The sequence below is a fragment of the Dendrobates tinctorius genome, unplaced genomic scaffold (assembly GCF_039654945.1).
Source record: "Dendrobates tinctorius isolate UK_male_01 unplaced genomic scaffold, ASM3965494v1 ptg000082l, whole genome shotgun sequence".
In the NCBI taxonomy this organism is placed as follows: Eukaryota; Metazoa; Chordata; class Amphibia; order Anura; family Dendrobatidae; genus Dendrobates; species Dendrobates tinctorius.
In genome coordinates this window covers 5983073-6002559 of record NW_027361750.1, presented here as the reverse complement: position 1 = coordinate 6002559, position 19487 = coordinate 5983073, and the positions used below count along the sequence as shown (strand labels likewise).

At 42.9% G+C, this 19487-nt stretch overlaps 1 protein-coding gene across 1 annotated transcript in view; it reads right to left on the bottom strand.

Annotated features, from left to right (window-relative positions):
* The window catches only part of PREX2 (phosphatidylinositol-3,4,5-trisphosphate dependent Rac exchange factor 2), a 597424-nt gene that overhangs the window by 338096 nt on the left and 239841 nt on the right, over positions 1–19487 (bottom strand). Inside the window, exons 9-11 of the mRNA XM_073583857.1 lie at positions 18131–18280; positions 15794–15938; positions 8104–8204 (exon numbers count right to left, since the gene is read on the bottom strand). Coding sequence (XP_073439958.1) covers positions 8104–8204; positions 15794–15938; positions 18131–18280 — 396 coding nt within the window. The remainder of the gene's footprint in view (positions 1–8103; positions 8205–15793; positions 15939–18130; positions 18281–19487) is intronic.

The following is a 19487-nucleotide window of genomic DNA, read 5'->3' as shown; positions in this document are numbered from 1 at the left end:
GAAGCACTCCTTTAGTGTAGAAAAAGCCCGGGTTGCCTCAGGATTCCAATTAGTCACGTCCGCCCCTTTCCGGGTAAGGTCCGTGAGTGGCTTGGCAATCTCTGAGAATCCCCTGATGAATTTGCGATAATAATTCGCAAATCCCAAAAATCGCTGCAGTGCTTTCAGCGATTTGGGTTGTACCCAATCCTTAATGGGTTGAATCTTGGCAGGGTCCATGCGGAACCCCTTGCCTGAGACCATGTATCCTAAGAACTGCACCTCTTCGGCAAAAAAAACACATTTTTCAATATTTCGCGAACAAAGAGTTTTCGCGCAGTCTTTGCAGTACTGAACGGACGTGTTGAGCATGTGTCACAGGGTCAGCAGAATAAATCAAAATGTCGTCCAGATATACGACGACATACACCCCACAAATATCTCTGAAAATATCATTGACGAAGTGCTGAAATACTGCAGGAGCGTTACTGAGTCCGAAGGGCATTACCAGGTACTCAAAATGGCCAAGGGGTGTATTAAAGGCCGTTTTCCATTCGTCCCCATCTCTTATGCGGACCAGGTTATATGCCCCCCGGAGGTCAAGCTTAGTAAACCAGCGAGCTCCCAGTAACTGATTAAACAGATCAGGAATGAGTGGCAGTGGGTATTGATTTTTTACGGTTATGGCGTTCAGCTCACGGTAGTCAATGCATGGTCTGAGTCCACCATCTTTTTTCTCTACAAAGAAAAACCCAGCTCCTACAGGTGAGGTGGAAGGTCTAATGAAGCCCTTTCGAAGGCTGTCTGCTATGTATTCCTACATGGCTACACGCTCAGGACCAGAGAGGTTGAATATTCTCCCCTTAGGGAGACGGGCACCAGGGACCAATTCAATAGGACAATCGTATTCTCTGTGAGGAGGTAGTTTCTCCGACTCCACTATAGAGAAAACATCTTCATAATCCCTAAACGCATAGGGAATAGAAGGTGTTTTAATTGTAATCTGGTTTACTGAAAAAGACATACAGTTTCTCTGACACCGTGGACTCCAGCGCACAACGTCACCTATGCGCCAGTCAATAACCGGATTATGTTGGTGCAACCATGGCATGCCTAACACAACTGGATCTGATAAATTGTATATAACAAGAAATGGCATTTGTTCGTTATGTAATGTCCCCACTGACATAGAAATTTCGGCAGTAACGAATTCCACGCCTTCTTGGAATATAGATGTACCATTAATCGCAGTAGTCTGAATAGGCGCTTTAAGCCTTGACAGAGGTACACCAAGGCTCTTAGCAAATAAATAATCCATAAGGTTGCCAGCAGCCCCACAATCTACAAAAGCCTTCACACACAGACGTTTCTTAGCAAAAGAAAGGGAAACTGGTAACAACAGTTTGGCCGCATTTGCGGGCAATACCTGACCCCCAGAGCTGTCCAGGGGGTGATGATCCAGGAGTGTGGATTTCCAACAGCCAGCATTTCCCTTGAAGCTTCCAGGCTGCAGCATGCTTGAGCCTGAGAGTGACCTTCCAGGCTGTGCAATGTAACAGGTGTTTGGGACAAGAATCAGCTCAGTCAGGAGGAAGGAAAAAAAAAGGTGAGGAAAACTGCTTTTATATGTGTTAAGTATACACACAAAAGGCAGTTTTATTTTTTTGACCGGATATAATGTGACGTCTGCCTGCGGTCTGGGCTGCAGCCAGACAACACCCCAAGAAACACTGATACCCTTTACCCCTATACAGGGATCTGGATTTATAGCAGAGCCCAGGAGGTGCTGTCTGAATAGGAGCGATGACCAGAGCAGGACGGTCGCCAGAAAGGTGTTCCAACACAGGACACAAAGGCAATGATATCCGAGACTAAACCAGTCAGGCAGAAAAGGTTTAAAAACGGTAGACAGCAGCAAAGACAGATACCAGGTCGAAGCCAGAGTCATAAACCAGGAGAGTCGCAGAGGTACAGAATCGTTAGGCAGAAGCAGAGTCAGAATCCAGGCCGAAGTCAGTGTCATAAACCAGGAGAGTCGCAGAGGTACAGAATCGTTAGGCAGAAGAAGGGTCAGAAGTCCAGGCAAACGTCAGAGTCCGTCAACAGTAATACACACAGTAACACACAGGGGAACCAAGAATATATCCGGCGGCCTGCAAGAGCAGTCCCAAGGTATTTGAGGGATCAGGTCATCCCTCACAGGCCCGTGGGCTGATGATGTCATCCGGACCGCCCCCAGGACCAGGCTGGATGGTGATGCACCAGCCCCTTCATGACTGACCGAGGAGCGAAGCCTGCGTCCAGCGAACGCCTGCGCAGGAGCCTCATGACTATCGCCGCCATCACTCGGGGTTAAAGCACAGCGCCTCCCAGAGACCAAGGCCGGGACTGCAGGCCACGGGTCAGACGGTGAAAGGACAGTCCGGCACCTCCTAGTGGTCGAGGCCGGGACAGCAGGCCCTGAGTCTCATGGTGATGTGATAGTCCGGCGCCTCCTACTGGCCGAGGCCGGGACAGCAGGCCCTGAGTCTGGCGGTGACGTGACAGTTATTGTCAGTATACAATATAAGCGTTCAAACGCTCGTAGTTTGATGTCCCCTAAGCGGACTAAAAGAGAAGTTAAAAAAATAAAGAAAGAAAGTGTTTAAAATATGAAAAATACAAAAGTTCAAATCACCACCCTTCTTTCCCCGTTATAAAAAATAAATAAACATATTTGGTAACACCACATTTATAAAAGTCTGATTTATTAAAATATGGAATTAATTAGCCCAAATAGTAAACACCGTAAAGAGAAAAAGAAATCAAAATGCCAGAATTTAGATTTTTTTTGTCACCTCCCTAGAATATGCAACAATCAAATCATCATAGAAAATTGGTATGGATAAACACATAAGCTCACTGTGCAGAAAATAAGCCCTTACTCTGCACCATCACCAGTAAAACATAATGTTGTGTCTTGGAAAATGGAGACAAAAAGAAAAAATGAAAAAAATATTTTTGATAGTGTCGTATCAGACTGGCCTAGACAATAATGTTTAAAGGTCATTCTTACTGCACAAAAACACAGTAAAAATAGGATAAAAAAAAGTGTAGGAATTGCATTTTTTCACCATTAATCACAGTTTCTTTCCATGTTTCAGTACATAATATTGTAAAATGAATGATGCCAATCAAAAGTAAAACTCATCCCACAAAAAAAACCAAGCTGTCGCTTGTCTATGTTGACAGAAGAAAAAAAAAGTATTGGCTCTTAAAAGAAGCCTAGATAAAAAGAAAGTGGCAAAACAATTATTTCTCTGGTCCATAAAGGGTTAGTCACCTTAATGAAGAACTGCAAAGACCAGCAGGGAATTTGGGCAGCATCGGTGTGATGTTGTCACATCTCCTGTTGTTTGTGGGCTGTTGCCCTTGTTTACATTCTTTGCCTAGTAACAGTGATGTAGGGGAGAGGAGGAGTCGGGGGAGGGATGTGGAGAGGAAGGAGGAAGTAAGGAATAAAAAAAAGCACGGCCTGGCAGCCAAGCACCAGCACATCAGTGTACGTCTCTGAATTCTTTATTGCCGACATCACGACACTACAACTGGCGACGAGGAAGCGTTCATTCATCAGCCACAGGTATTTCAGTCCCACGAACAGTCTACAAGGCTATCAGCACTCACTATGGCTTGTCTACCCGCATTTCCTGCTTTTGATGTGCATCAGTCCCAAGCAAACCTGGCAGTATCTTGGGATAAATGGCTAAAGCGATTCGAGATATTTCTGCAAGCCATGAATGTCTCTGATGATACCCGGAAAAAAGCCATGCTGTTACACTACGCAGGGGAGCAGGTTTACGATATATTCACTACTCTGCCGAATACAGGGGAGGACAAGGACTATGAGCTCAGCAAAGCTGCGTTAAGCAAGCACTTCTCCCCTCACAGAAATCCGGCATTTGAAATTTTTAAGTTCAGGCAGTCAAAGCAGTCGCCAACAGAAAGCATGGCTGAGTATCATGTCCGGCTACGACACCTTGCAGCGCACTGTGAATTTGCGGAAGTAGACAAAGAAATCCAAATGCAGATCGTACAAGGATGTATTTCCTCCAAGTTAAGGAGACAAGCACTCAGAGACCCCACCATGACGTTAGCGAAGTTGCTAGATACAGCGCGTATAAATGATGCTGCAGACAAACAAGCTAAACTGATAGAGAACATCGAGCATGAGCCAGACGCGACATCTTCTATAGCAAAGCTTACGCAGAAACCAAATGTGCCTCGCACGCAGGCAGCCACATGTTACAACTGCGGTGGATCGTATCCTCACCAGAATGTCTGCCCAGCAAAGGGAGGAACTTGTCATAATTGCGGAAAGCAAAATCATTTTGCAAAGGTGTGTAGATCCAAGCCACAATCTCCTCATACCACCGCACAACCTAGGCCACCGAAGATCCAAACACTGCAGATTAATGACGAGTCCCACAGCACCTATTTATTCTCCGTGACGGAAGAGGGATCTAATACTGTGCACGCAGTTACTAATCCAAAACGAGTAATCCTAGTGAATGGCAATCCAATAGAAGCCCTGGTGGACACGGGGGCATCAGTCAACGTCATCAGTCATACTGTCTACAACCAGCTCCTAAACAAACCTACTCTACAAAGTACTAATATAAAGATTTTTCCTTATGGCTCAGCAGCTGCACTGCCCCTGTGCGGAAAATTTCAGTCAGAAGTTGCAGCTGAAGGAAAGTCCAACACTGACACCTTTTATGTGGTAGAATGCTCTGCGGACACACTTCTCAGCTGTACCAGTGCAATATCTCTGGGCCTTGTGAACCTTGTCAACAGCATTACAGGTCCTTCGGCCCACCACATTATGCAGAAGTACCCAAATCTCTTTAAAGGCCTAGGTAAGCTAAAGGATGTTCAAATAAAATTGCATATAGATCCGTCAGTACAGCCCTCTATTCAGCCCCACAGGCGCATTCCATTCCATGTCCGCAAGCTTGTGGAGCAAGAACTGCAAGACCTGGAGGTGTCCGATGTCGTCGAACGCGTTGAAGGCCCGACCCCCTGGGTTTCACCAATCGTTGTTGCACCTAAACCGAAGCAGCCAGGTAAAATCCGACTATGTGTGGACATGCGCCACGCCAATCGGGCGATCCAAAGAGAAAGGCACATCACGCCCACTATTGATGACATTCTCGCAGACCTGAATGGTGCGAAGGTATTTTCAAAAATTGATCTAAACTCAGGCTATCATCAACTTGAATTGCATCCAGACTCCAGGTACATTACAACTTTTAGCACACATGTGGGCCTGCGCAGATTTAAGAGATTGAACTTTGGCATCTCATCGGCCGCAGAAATTTTTCAAAATATCGTCAGCCAGGTTCTGTCTGGCATTGCAGGAGTCCTCAACGTCAGTGATGACATTCTCATTTATGGCACAACCCAAGAGGAACATGACAATCGCCTAGAACAAGTGTTTCAAAGACTCCAAGCCTGCAATCTCACTGTCAATCCGTCAAAATGTGAATTTAACCAAAAATCATTAACTTTTTTGGATACATCTTTTCTGAACAAGGAGTTTCAGCTGACCCACAGAAAGTGGCTGCCATAAAATCGGCTAGCCCACAGCAAAATGTGTCAGATGTTCGCAGCTTCCTAGGACTGGTCACATACTGTGGGCGATTTATACCTGACCTAGCCACTGTTTCTGAACCTCTGCGAAAGCTCACAAAGAAAGACTCTCCGTGGACATGGGGTACTGAGCAGCAAGCAGCTTTTGACGCATTGAAAACCAACCTAACCAGCGACACTGTCATGGCCTATTTTGACCCGTCAAAACCCACACAGCTACTGGTGGATGCTAGTCCAGTAGGCCTAGGGGCAATTCTCACACAAGTGTCTAGCGCCGGCGACATATCCACAATCTCATATGCCAGCAAGACACTAACGGATACAGAGCAGCGATATTCACAAACTGAGAGAGAAGCCCTGGCAGTTTGGGGGTGTGGGGGTGCCTTCATTTCCATTTATACCTTTTTGGACATCAATTCACAGTGATAACTGACCACAAGCCACTCGTTCCAATTTTCAATAAGTCCTCGTCAAAGCCTCCCCCGCGTCTTGAACGCTGGTTGCTCCGCTTACAGAACTATCATCTCCAGTTGAGATGCGAGGCGGGAGCTGGAAATCCCGCAGACTATTTCTCGAGACACCCAGCACCACAGCCCACCACAGACGACATCCCCGCGACGATTCTGGCGGAGGAGCATGTCAACTTTGTCGTCGCCCATTCGGTACCGAAAGCTATGACCATACTGGAAATTAAGCAAGCACTGGATGCCGATCACCAACTTCAATTTGTGATAGAGACGGTTCGGTCCAAGAACTGGAGCAGTTTTCTCGCTGAGGCCCGCCTTCACCCTCCTGATCAGGCTGGGTACCTGGAGGTTTTCTTTAACGCGAGACATTCACTATCAGTATCAGACTCAAATATGCTCTTAAGAGATAATCGCCTGGTGATACCTCAGAAACTTCAGAGCAGGGTACTGGATCTGGCGCATGAAGCTCATCAAGGGGTCGTGAAAACGAAGCAGCTACTTCGGGAGAAAGTGTGGTTTCCCGGACTTGACAAAAAGGTAGAGGCACTCGTTGAAACATGCATACCGTGCCAAGCCACTACAGTTGCCCATAGACGTGCACCATTACAAATGACACCCCTGCCAGCCGGCCCATGGATAGCTGTTAGCATCGATTTCTGAAGTCTACCAGATAGCTCCTATCTGCTGGTGATCATGGATGACTTTTCAAGGTTTCCAGTCATCGAACATGTTTCTACAACCTCGGCCAAGGCTGTTTTACCAAAATTAGACAAGATCTTCTCGGCATATGGCATACCTGAGATCGTGAAATCTGACAATGGACCGCCTTTTAATAGCACAGACTTTCAGTCCTTCGCAACCTTCCTGGGTTTCACACACCGGAAAATAACTCCTTGCTGGCCTCAGGCCAACGGTGAAGTCGAACGATTCATGCAATCGCTCAACAAGACCCTAAGGATTGCTACCATGGAGCACAAGGACTTACAGCAAGAGTTGAACGCATTCCTCAGACAGTACAGGGCTACACCCCACTCTACAACGGGAATACCACCTGCAACGGCACTGTTCAACAGGCCCTTACGGGTCAAACTTCCAAGCATTCCAGCAATCTCCGTCCAGACCCCGATTTCTATTAATGACTCCATATCAAAGGAAAAGATGAAACGGTATGCAGATAAGCGCAACCATCGAGGCAGACAGCCGGCAATGCAGGTGGGCGATTGGGTCCTGGCACAAAGGTTAAAAGCGACTAGCAAGTTTGCGTCACCGTACTATCCGGAACCCTTTCAAGTTATAGACGCTAAGGGCACCATGGTTACTGCCCGGAATCAAAGTCGTCAGGTCACACGAAATGTGTCCCACTTTAAAAAACTCCGGGGCCACGTCCCAAAAACCACGCCTATTGAGGAAGCGGAGAGCGACGACTTCCTGCCAGAGACTGGAGATGCCGTAAGCCTAACAGGGGATGTCTACGGGGATACTCAGGGCTCATCTGATGATGGGCTGTCTCACCGCTATCCGACTAGGACCTATCGAAGACCACCTGCCCACCTTACAGACTATGTTCTGCAGTGAGACTTAATGTTTGAACGACAATATTCTTCAAATGTTTCAGTTTTTTTTTTGTTGTGAGAAAAGAAGAGGTGTGATGTTGTCACATCTCCTGTTGTTTGTGGGCTGTTGCCCTTGTTTGCATTCTTTGCCTAGTAACAGTGATGTAGGGGAGAGGAGGAGTCGGGGGAGGGACGTGGAGAGGAAGGAGGAAGTAAGGAATAAAAAAAAGCACGGCCTGGCAGCCAAGCACCAGCACATCAGTGTACGTCTCTGAATTCTTTATCGCCGACATCACGACACTACAATCGGGAGCAGTAAGTAGAATGTGTTGCTTGCTTTAAAAAAAAAATATCAGGAGTGGGATAATGTTTTGGACTTTTCACATATTCTTTTTAATATATAAATTTATGTATAAGAAATATTTGTGTTCTAACTCTTGTATTCGGCAGAATGTGTTTTAAGATGCAAATTTTACCGTGATGAATTATTCCATTCTCTAGTAAAGCTTGGCCGAGGTTAACACCTTCTTCGGCTTTGTGAATTTCTCCAATTTCCAGTAGCCACTCCACAAATTCACTGCAAGAAAATGGAAACAAATGAAGAAACAAGTCCCGAAAGTGTTCTTTCTTCCCATTTACAACTGTGTGGGGATTTTTTATTTGTGACTACTATGAGATCAAGTGACTGCATACATGAACAAGCATTTCGTTTGGGGTCTCCAACTGTCTGCAAATTCCGGAACAGTTAATAAAAATAACTTGTTTTTTCCAATGTCAATTTAAAAAAAAGGAAATATTCTTGATTTTCTCTGAATTGGAAGGAAAAGCTTTTGCCCTTTTTGTGATTATAATAATCCATATTTTACATTTCATTGTAAATACTGTTAATGTGCTCACATTAGTATTATGGACTGTTTACTGTAGGCAAATTACAAGGACTAAAGTATAAGGACACACCTCTTAACCCCTTTCTGCCATATGACGTACTATCCCGTCCATGTGCCCTGGGACTTAATTCTCAAGGACGGGATAGTACGTCATAGCGATCAGCGGCACTCACGGGATGAGCGCCGTTGATCGCGGCCGGGTGTCAGCTGATTATCACAGCTGACACCCAGCACTATCCCAGCACTATGTGTCAGGGGCGGTCACAGACCGCCCCCGACACGTTGACCCCTGGCACATTGCGATCAAACACGATCGCAGTGTACCAGGGGTTTAGGAAAGCATCGGCAGGGAGGGGGCTCCCTCCGTGCTTCCCTGAGCCCCCCCGGAGCAGCGCGATGTGCTGCCTTGCTCTGGGGGCCTCCTTCCCTGCAGGTTCCCGAATCCAATATGGCGGTGGGGACCTTTGGGGCCTGCAGAGAGCCAGCTTCCTCAGGCATGAAGAAGCCTTCTGCACTGCCGGTGTGAGATCGCTGATCTGTCACAGCGATCTGTGATGTGTCAGATCAGCGATCTCACACATGACAGTGATGTCCCGCCTGGGACAGTATAATAAAGTTAAAAAAAGTGTAAAAATAATTTATAAAAAATCGCTAAATAAATTTAAAAAAAAATATTCTCTTATAAATTCATTTTTTGGAAATAAAAAAATAAAATAAAAGTAAACATATTTAGCATCGCCACGTCCGTAACGACCCTCCCTATAAAACTGTCCCATTAGTTAACCCCTTTAGCGAACCCCTTAAAAAATAAAAATAAAAAACAAAGCAAAAAAATGCTTTATTATCATACCGCTGAACAAAAAGTGTAATAACGCGCAATCAGAAAGACAGATATAAAAAAAACCATGGTACCGCTGAAAACGTCATCTTGTCACGCAAAAAACAAGCTGCCATACAGCATCATCAGTGAAAAAATAAAATAGTTATAGCTCGCAGAATAAAGCGATGCAAAAATAATTATTTTTTATATAAAATTGTTTTCATTGCATAAAAGCGCCAAAACATAAAAAACAACATAAATGAGGTATTGCTGTAATCGTACTGACCCGAAGAATAAAACCGCCTTATCAATTTTACGGCACACGGAACGGTGTAAACGCACCCCCCAAAAGAAATTCTTGAAATGCTGGTTTTTGTTCATTCTGGCGTCCCAAATATCGGAATAAAAAGCGATCTAAAAACGTCACGTGCCCGAAAATGGTACCAATAAAAACGTCAACTCGTCCCGCAAAAAATAAGACCTCTCCTGACTCAGTGGGTCAAAATATGGAAAAATTATCACTCTCAAAGTGATGCAAAAACTATTTTTACAATAAAAAGCATCTTTTAGTGTATGACAACTGCCAAACATAAAAACCCGCTATAAATAGTAAATCAAACCCCCTGTTATCACCCCCTTAGTTACGGAAAAATAATAAAATTAAAAAAAGTATTTATTTCCATTTTCCCATTAGGGCTAGGGTTAGGGCTAGGGTTAGGGGTGTGTTGGGGTTAGGGTTGGAGTTAGAAATGGGGGGTTTCCACTGTTTGGGCACATCAGGTGCTCTCCAAACGCAAAATGGCGTCTGATCTCAATTGCAGCCAATTCTGCGTTGAAAAAGTCAAATGGTGCTCCTTCCCTTCCAAGCTCTGCCATGCGCCCAAACAGTGTTTTACCCCCACATGTGGGGTATCAGCCTATTCAGGACAAATTGCAAAACAACTTTTGGGGTCCAATTTCTCCTGTTACCCTTAGGAAAATAAAACATTGGGGGCAAAAATATCATTTTTGTGGAAAAAGATATAATTTTTTTATTTTCACGCCCGGGCGTTATAAACTTCTGTGAAGCACTTGGGGGTTCAAAGTGATCATCACACATCTAGAAAAGTTCCTTAGGGGGTCTAGTTTCCAAAATGAGGTCACTTGTGGGGGGTTTCCACTGTTTAGGTACATCAGGGGCTCTCCAAAGGCAACATGACACCCGCAGACCATTCCATCAAAGTCTGCATTCCAAAACGTCACTACTTCCCTTCTGAGCCCCTGACATGTGCCCATACAGTAGTTTTCTCCCACATATGGGGTATCAGCGTACTCAGGACAAATTGAAAAACAACTTTTGGGGTCCATTTTCTCCTGTTACCCTTGGGAAAATAAAAAATTGGGGACTAAAAGATCATGTTTGTGGAAAAAATATGATTTTTTTATTTTCATGTATGGGCGTTATAAACTTCTGTGAAGCCCTTGGGGGTTCAAAGTGCTCACCACACATCTAGATAAGTTCCTTGGGGGGGTCTAGTATCCAAAATGGTGTCATTTGTGGGGGGTTTCCACTGTTTAGGTACATCAGGGGCTTTCTAAACGCAGCATGGCGACCAATCCCAATTCCAGCCAAAAAAGTCAAAAGGCGCTGCTTCCCTTCCAAGCTCTGCCATGCACCCAAATAGTGGTTTACCCCCACATGAGGGGTATCAGCGTACTCAGGACAAATTGCACAATAACTTTTAGGGTCTTGTTACCCTTGGGAAATTAAAAATCAGGGGTGAAAAGATCATTTTTGTGGAAAAAATTTGATTTTTTAACTGTACAGCTGTACGTTATAAACTTCTGTGAAGCCCTTGTGGGATCAAAGTTCTCACCACATATCTAGATAAGTTCTTTGGGGGGGTCTAGTTTCCAAAATGGGGTCACTTGTAGGGGTTTCCACTGTTTAGGTACAACAGGGGCTCTCCAAACGTGACATGGCGTCCGATCTGAATTCCAGCCAATTTTGCATTGAAAAAGTCAAACGGCGCTTCTTCCCTTCGGAGCTCTGCTATGCGCCGAAACAGTGGTTCCCCCCACATATCAGGTATCAGCGTACTCAGAACAAATTGCACAATAACATCTGCAGACCAATTTCTCCTGTTACCTTTGGTAAAATAAAAGAAATTGGACCTGAAGTAATATTTTTGTGAAAAAAAGTTAAATGTTCATTTTTTTTAAACATTCAAAAAATTCCTGTTAAGCACCTGAAGGGTTAATAAACTTCTTGAATATGGTTTTGAGCACCTTGAGGGGTGCAGTTTTTAGAATGGTGTCACTTTTGGGTATTTTCTATCATATAGACCCCTCAAAGTGACTTCAAATGTGATGTGGTCCATAAAAATAAAATGGTGTTGCAAAAATGAGAAATCGCTGGTCAACTTTCAGCCCTTATAACTCTCTAAACAAAAAAAATTTTGGTTCCAAAATTGTGCTCATGTAAAGTAAACATATGTGAAATGTTACTTATTAAGTTTTTTTGTGTGCAATATCTCTGTGATTTAAGGGCATAAAAATTCAAATTTGGAAAACTGCGAAATTTTCAAAATTTTCGCCAAATTTGTTTTTTTTCACAAATAAACGCAAGTTATTTGAGTGAAATTTTACCACTAACATGAAGTACAATATGTCACGAGAAAACAGTGTCAGAATCACCAGGATCCATGGAAGAGTTATTACCTCATAAAGGGACAGTGGTCAGAATTGTAAAAATTGGCCCAGTCATGAACGTGCAAATCACCCTTGGGGTTAAGGGGTTAAACTTCGAATTCAGGTTTCTTACACAGTCCCATATCCACAGGTGTGTAAAATCCAATTCTTAACCATGCAGACTGCTTTTACAAATATTCATGAAAGAATGAGTCTTTGTAAAGAGTTCACAGAATTCTCTAGTGGTCCTATAATAGGACTCTGCTGTTGTTCCCTCCTACATAGAGCTAGTGTGAATAGTTTCGGAAATCCCATTCCATTATCCACGACATTGGTTTATGGTCGCTGCATGGCAGAGGGATATCATGGTTTGCCGTCTGGCATCTGTGGCTCCTATTTTGATTAGCAGACCTGGGCATCACACTACTCCAATGATGACCCGCCAAGCCGGCTAATCAAAACTAGAGCCGGGTATACCGAAAAGTAAGAGGCACTACTCCTGCTCCTGTGCAGTGGCCACAGACCAATTTTGTGGCTGTTGGAATGGGATATGCAAATGGATTTGCATCAATTCAACTCCTAAATATTCCAACATTTGTGTGAGGTATTATTGAAAAGTGAAAGGATTTAGACACCACAGCAACTCAGCTGCAAAGTGGCAATTACATACTAGGGTCGCCGAGTGCTGAGGTGCATAGCGCAAAAAAGTCGACAATGCTCTGCTGATTCAATAACTGCATAATTCCAAACCTACTATTGCATAAACATCAGCAGAAGAAAATGTGCTCCAGCAGTTTCATGACATGGGTTTCCATGGCCGAACAGCTGCATATAAGCCCTACACTGCCAAAAAACAATGCCAAAAGTCAAATGGAGTGTTTTAGAGCACACAAACATTGCACTCTGGAGCAGTAGAAACTCGTTCTATAGATCAATCACACATTTATATCTAAAGTATTTGTCTGATGGATGTGTTTGGGTTGTTAAAAGCCAGAAGAGTATTCACTGTCTGTCTATGTTGACTGCATTGTGCCAATTATAAAATTTGCTGGAGGAGGAATAAAGCTTCAGGGTTGTTTCTCGCAGGATGGCTTAAGGGGGTTTTACACATAGTTATATCGCTAGCAATATTGCTATAATGTCACTGATTCTGTGACGTTATAGCGATATTGCTAGCGATATCGCTATGTGTGATACTTACCTCCGACCGGCTCCCCCGCTGTCTATCGCTGATCGCGCGAGATCGTCCGGCTCCATTTCTCGTCGGGCGCTTCCTGCTGGGCTTCCTGTGGCGCCGACGAGCGACGTGTGGAGGTGGGCGGGAGGACGTCAGGATCGCCACGTCTGAAAGGTAAGTATCGTCCGCTGTATCGCTGCTGCATCGCTGTGAGATCTGCCTGTTTGGCGGCTCACTAGCGACCATTTAGCGATGCACCAGCAATCCTGACAGGGTCGTATCGTGGTCGGGATCGCTGGTGCATCGCTAAATGTAAAAGGGCCTTTAGGCCCCTGATCTCCAGTGAAGGGAAATCTTAATGCTTCACAACACCATGACATTTTTAACAATTGCATGCTTCTAATTTTGTGGAACTGTTTGAGGAAGGACCTATTTTGTTCTAGCATGACTGTACGGAACAGTTTGGAGTAAGGTTACTTTTATGTTCCAGCATAATTGAACTCCAGTGCATAAAGCAAGGACTATAAAGGCAAGATTGAAGGAGTTTTGTGTGGAATTTGACTGGCCCACATGGCCCTGATATTAACCCTATTGAACACCTTTAGGATGAACAAGAATGGAGACTGCAAGCTACGCCATCTTGACCACCATCAGACATGCTCATCTGTATAGATGCAAAGAAATTCTTACAAGCAGACTCCAAAATCTTCTAGAAAACCTTCAATTACTCGAATGTCCATATCTCAGTGCCTGTCTTGCTATATTCACCTATGCTTGCCTCCCATTGCAGAAGTTCATGTCAGGTTTCACAGGTAACTCAATGAACTCCTCTGACATCATCATCCTAGATCTTTTAAAGGCGGCTGAGGCAGAAGCCAGTTTCTTGAGTATTAAGTAGCATAATCTACAGTAGCCTCAAATTTATCTGGTGTTTGCTTGTACTTCACTAGGCTCAGTTCCTGCCAGCTGTATGTCATCTCCTCCTCTACTCCTGACTTCCATGCTACAACCAACATTATTTCCAAGCTCAATCCCGCTTACTAGATGTTATCTACATGTACCACTCAGCAAGCAAGTTACCAACTTCTCACAACTGTTCCTGCTATTGTTTACGCTTAGCCTCTGAAATTAATGTAGCACATCTTTTCTAGTGTTTTCTAGTCTGCCTACATTTCACTGCTATTGCTTTGATTAACCATAACCTTGCTGATAGTCCCAGTTTGCATGCCTTGAAGCTGTCAACCATTGCCCTGCTGGAGGATACCAGACTGTATTTGCATTTTTGCCATTTCTGTGATTTAAAAACAGCCTTGGTTGAAGATTCCAGTATCCTATACAGTTACTGTTCATGTGTGCCTCCACATACCTGGCTCAGCTTCATCTAGTGCTACCGGCTCTGCTTATATGTCTTCTGTCTGTCCTGCATATTTGCAGTTTTGGTCCTCACTGATCCATATTTCACCTTTCAATACCACTCACACTGTATTGTGCTGCTGAATCAGACCTACAGCTTAGAGAATCCATCTTACCTGTTGAGCCCTTAACACCTTCACAGAATGGTAGAAGCTATTATAGCTGCAAATGTCAGACTAACTCGATATTAATACCCTTGGACTTTTCATAGGATGTCATAAAAACTCATGGAGGTAGAATCATAGAATCATAGAATCGTAGAGTTGGAAGGGACCTCCTGGGCCATCTGGTCCAACCCCCTGCTCAAAGCAGGATTCGCTAAATCATCCCAGACAGATGTCTGTGTGATGTGCATGTGTCTCAATACTTTCATTTATATAGTGTATGTTACGTAACATGTTTAGCTGTCAGTGCTTTTCTTATAAATCGTTCAGAAAAAGAAAAAAAATCTAATTGCCAATCCTGATCCAAACCTACATTATACAGTAAGTCAAGTAAGAATGTAGCAATTGGTTGTTTACAAAATTGTGTCTCATGATTATGTCCAACAGGACATTCATCTTTTCATTACACAGCATGTCTGTAAGCGTCACCATGAGCATCGTTGATGTTTTCAGATCATATCACCAAAAAACACTAATTTTTAAGGTGGTGCAAGCTATGATTGTAGATAGTCGAGTGCATCTTGCACGGTATGAACAGCTACCACTCCATTCTGATGGGGTGCTTCAAACACCTCTCTAGGGATTAATGGGGGCCCAGCTATCAAACCCCCAGCAATACGCAAGTTATTCACGTATCCTAACTTTCAAGGCCGTCCTTTGAAATTATTTACGTTAGGCAGAACTTCTTGTGATTATTGATTAAAAGAAAATAGCACTCACAACGAAGAATGGTCTTTCGAGTTATCTTTTCTAAAATTAAGCATCAACTGCATCAACTAACATTTTGAATGAAGCTAACAGACAGCCAACATAATCACTTTTGCAAACATCAGCCAAATTAACTTTGTAAGTAAATATACCATAATTGCAAAAAACTGTACTAATGCTTTACGTTCAGAGTCACTGATATGTGGCCTTTTTTACATTTAAGTGGAAAGCCTCTATTTTTTGTTATGTAAACCCAATTACACAATACAAATAATATATAACAACAAGGCATAATAAATGGATTGTGATAGATTGTTACATGGTTACCTGCCAAGAAAACACTTTGGGATCGTTGTAAGTTTCTTTTTTCTGTCTTTGATTAGGTTTCCTTGTTTACACATCATTTTATAAAGTTTTTCTCCTTGTTCTGATATCATCATCCAGGTATCCTGTTCCATACCTAGTGTTAAACCTGTGGCAATCATACATTTTTTTTTTTAGAATTATTACGATTTATAAATTAGTGCATTTATGTGAGTAACTCGATGACGGAATACAGTCTATTTCACTATACTCAACATCTTACTTTGGAAAAAAGGTCCAAGGCAAGTAAAGTTCTTGCAGAAAGATCCATAAAGAAGCGTTGACATCAAAATTTTTATCCTCTTAATATACTGAAATCATCATATTGCACTGTATACGTACAATTGCTCATTACACCTTTCTACCCAGTTAATTCTTCTCTTTTCTCTGGTCTATGAAGAAACAGGAAGTTTCTTTTCCTGCATGAGTCATCCCTCTCTTCAAATCTTGACCTAGCCGCTTCCCCCCCCCTGCCAAGGACTTTTTCAATGATGACTCATGCAGGGAAAATTGACCTCCTGTTTCTACATAGAGCTTAGAACAATTCAGCTGGTGTGTTTTTATACATGTCGTAATTAATAAAGGTTGCTGTGATCATATATTTCCACCATTTACAGTATATTACTTAGCATCTTTTTTTAATGTACTTTCAGCTGAAGATTACCTTTAAATGTCTGAATGAGAACGCTAACAGATATTATCATAGACGATAGTAGTTTGCATTCTTTCCATTTTTTTAGCAAGGTGAGTGTTCCAACAATTTATATAGGATGTAGGAAAGGGATAGAACATGCAGGGCTTTAATCTGTCCAATCATTTTGTCTTGAGCTCAAACAAATAGCACCATAGGTTTGGCTCAGAAGAATGATATTCCTAGAGGTTCTACTAATTTCACACTTCTTGGATTCATTACTTAGATGTTCTCACAGCTTTTGAATATGAGTATGAAGAAGAGCATTACATAAATTATTAAAAGTATCTCTACGGTTTGGAGCCAGCAACAAGATTTCGATGGAATATGGCTACACGATGCATCTAGTGGAATTTTACCGAATATGATACCCATTGTTTAGGTTGTCATGGATGTTGTTTATTGACCACTACACGCAATGGAAGTTTAACAATGCAGAATACAGTAGGCGGAATAATCTGATCTCACATAAGACATACCTAATTTGGGGAGACTGTTTACAAGTGTTATGCTATTTTCAAGAGGCTTTTTTAGCAATGACTCATATGGCATCCTGTGCTAAATGAAGCACAAAGTTAAAAACAATTCTTAAATAGGGATTACAGGAACCCAGAAGAAACATGTCAAACCGAGCGAGAATGGGTCTAGACTTTAATTTCAGCGCCATATTCTTTATATCAGGCAACTCTTACTCACGATGATTTAGTGCATACTGCGGGATATATCATGCATGTGACTACTCAACTACGATGCTAAAACACCCAACTTACAGTATGTTCTTGTTTATATTCAGGGACTGGAAAAAGAAACAATACAGACAGACCGAACACTTCCCACACTAACAGTGGCCTCACACTGTAGACGACTCGACGATATTAAACAATTATCATTTTTAAATATTTTAGTTTTTTAAGTTTGCCGTGGCATTACAATGACCAGTTGCTGAAACTGTCATTCTATTGTATTAAATTGGTGCACATTGAAGTATTGTAAGATTTTCAGCAGTGATATATTACAGATTTGATTGGCTGACATAATCGATAATGCACATTTTGACATTAAAAATGTTACACCATAAAAAGAAGTTATCATCTGCCTCTTTGGACTAATCGAAAACATAGGGCTGTTGAGTACCCTGCTTGAATGGAGTGATAATGTTCCGTATGCAGCACAGCTCAATTCATTGTGTTAGGAATTGTCCTTGGCTGTCTACGACACTCACATAGACAATAAATGAATTGGTCCAGAAGGAGAGGAACCATCGCTCCATTCCAATAAGGAACGGTGGAATTAACAGTAATCAGCAAGTTTCACCCATTACACAGTACACAGCAGGGACACACAGATTAGCCCGGCGCAGGAAGATTTTATTTAAATACTTCCATTATTATTACAATAACTACTGATTACATTGGACTTTTGTTCATGAGAAAACCCCTTTAAATATTGCTCCAAATGTAAGAAACTCTCATATGTGAGAAACAGTAGGTCAGTATGGACATGTTCACACAGTGCAGATTTAGTGAGATTAGTATTTCGCTTTTTAAGTAAAATCCACAATTGGATTAATAAGGTACTAAGAGCCTACTGAGGCCTGTGCGTGTACTCACTTTTCCTCCGCTCCCTTTCTTTCAGGATTGCTTCAAGCCACTCTTGCTTCTCCTCAGGTGTCTTTGCCATACAGACAAACCACTTGTTTTTTGCTGTGTTGTGTATTTTCCAGCCGTTGACGACAAGGTTACCACTGCTATGGAAATCAGCTAAAAAGGACAAAGATGTAAATCCAGTGAACACAACAGTGCACTCAAGATTGCAGTAAGACATGACGAGAGGAAAGAGGTCACGATACAAAAGAGAACATTATCAGTACTTGGTGTACAGCATATGAAGAATTGTATTAAATGTACAGCAAAATGTATTTTTCCATTTCTATATACAGTGGGGAAAAAAAGTATTTAGTCAGTCAGCAATAGTGCAAGTTCCACCACTTAAAAAGATGAGAGGCGTCTGTAATTTACATCATAGGTAGACCTCAACTATGGGAGACAAACTGAGAAAAAAAAATCCAGAAAATCACATTGTCTGTTTTTTTTTTCATTTTATTTGCATATTATGGTGGAAAATAAGTATTTGGTCAGAAACAAAATTTCATCTCAATACTTTGTGATATATCCTTTGTTGGCAATGACAGAGGTCAAACGTTTTCTGTAAGTCTTCACAAGGTTGCCACACACTGTTGTTGGTATGTTGGCCCATTCCTCCATGCAGATCTCCTCTAGAGCAGTGATGTTTTTGGCTTTTCGCTTGGCAACACGGACTTTCAACTCCCTCCAAAGGTTTTCTATAGGGTTGAGATCTGGAGACTGGCTAGGCCACTCCAGGACCTTGAAATGCTTCTTACAAAGCCACTCCTTCGTTGCCCTGGCGGTGTGCTTTGGATCATTGTCATGTTGAAAGACCCAGCCACGTTTCATCTTCAATGCCCTTGCTGATGGAAGGAGGTTTGCACTCAAAATCTCACGATACATGGCCCCATTCATTCTTTCATGTACCCGGATCAGTCGTCCTGGCCCCTTTGCAGAGAAACAGCCCCAAAGCATGATGTTTCCACCACCATGCTTTACAGTAGGTATGGTGTTTGATGGATGCAGCTCAGTATTCTTTTTCCTCCAAACACGACAAGTTGTGTTTCTACCAAACAGTTCCAGTTTGGTTTCATCAGACCATAGGACATTCTCCCAAAACTCCTCTGGATCATCCAAATGCTCTCTAGCAAACTTCAGACGGGCCCGGACATGTACAGGCTTAAGCAGTGGGACACGTCTGGCACTGCAGGATCTGAGTCCATGGTGGCGTAGTGTGTTACTTATGGTAGGCCTTGTTACATTGGTCCCAGCTCTCTGCAGTTCATTCACTAGGTCCCCCCGCGTGGTTCTGGGATTTTTGCTCACCGTTCTTGTGATCATT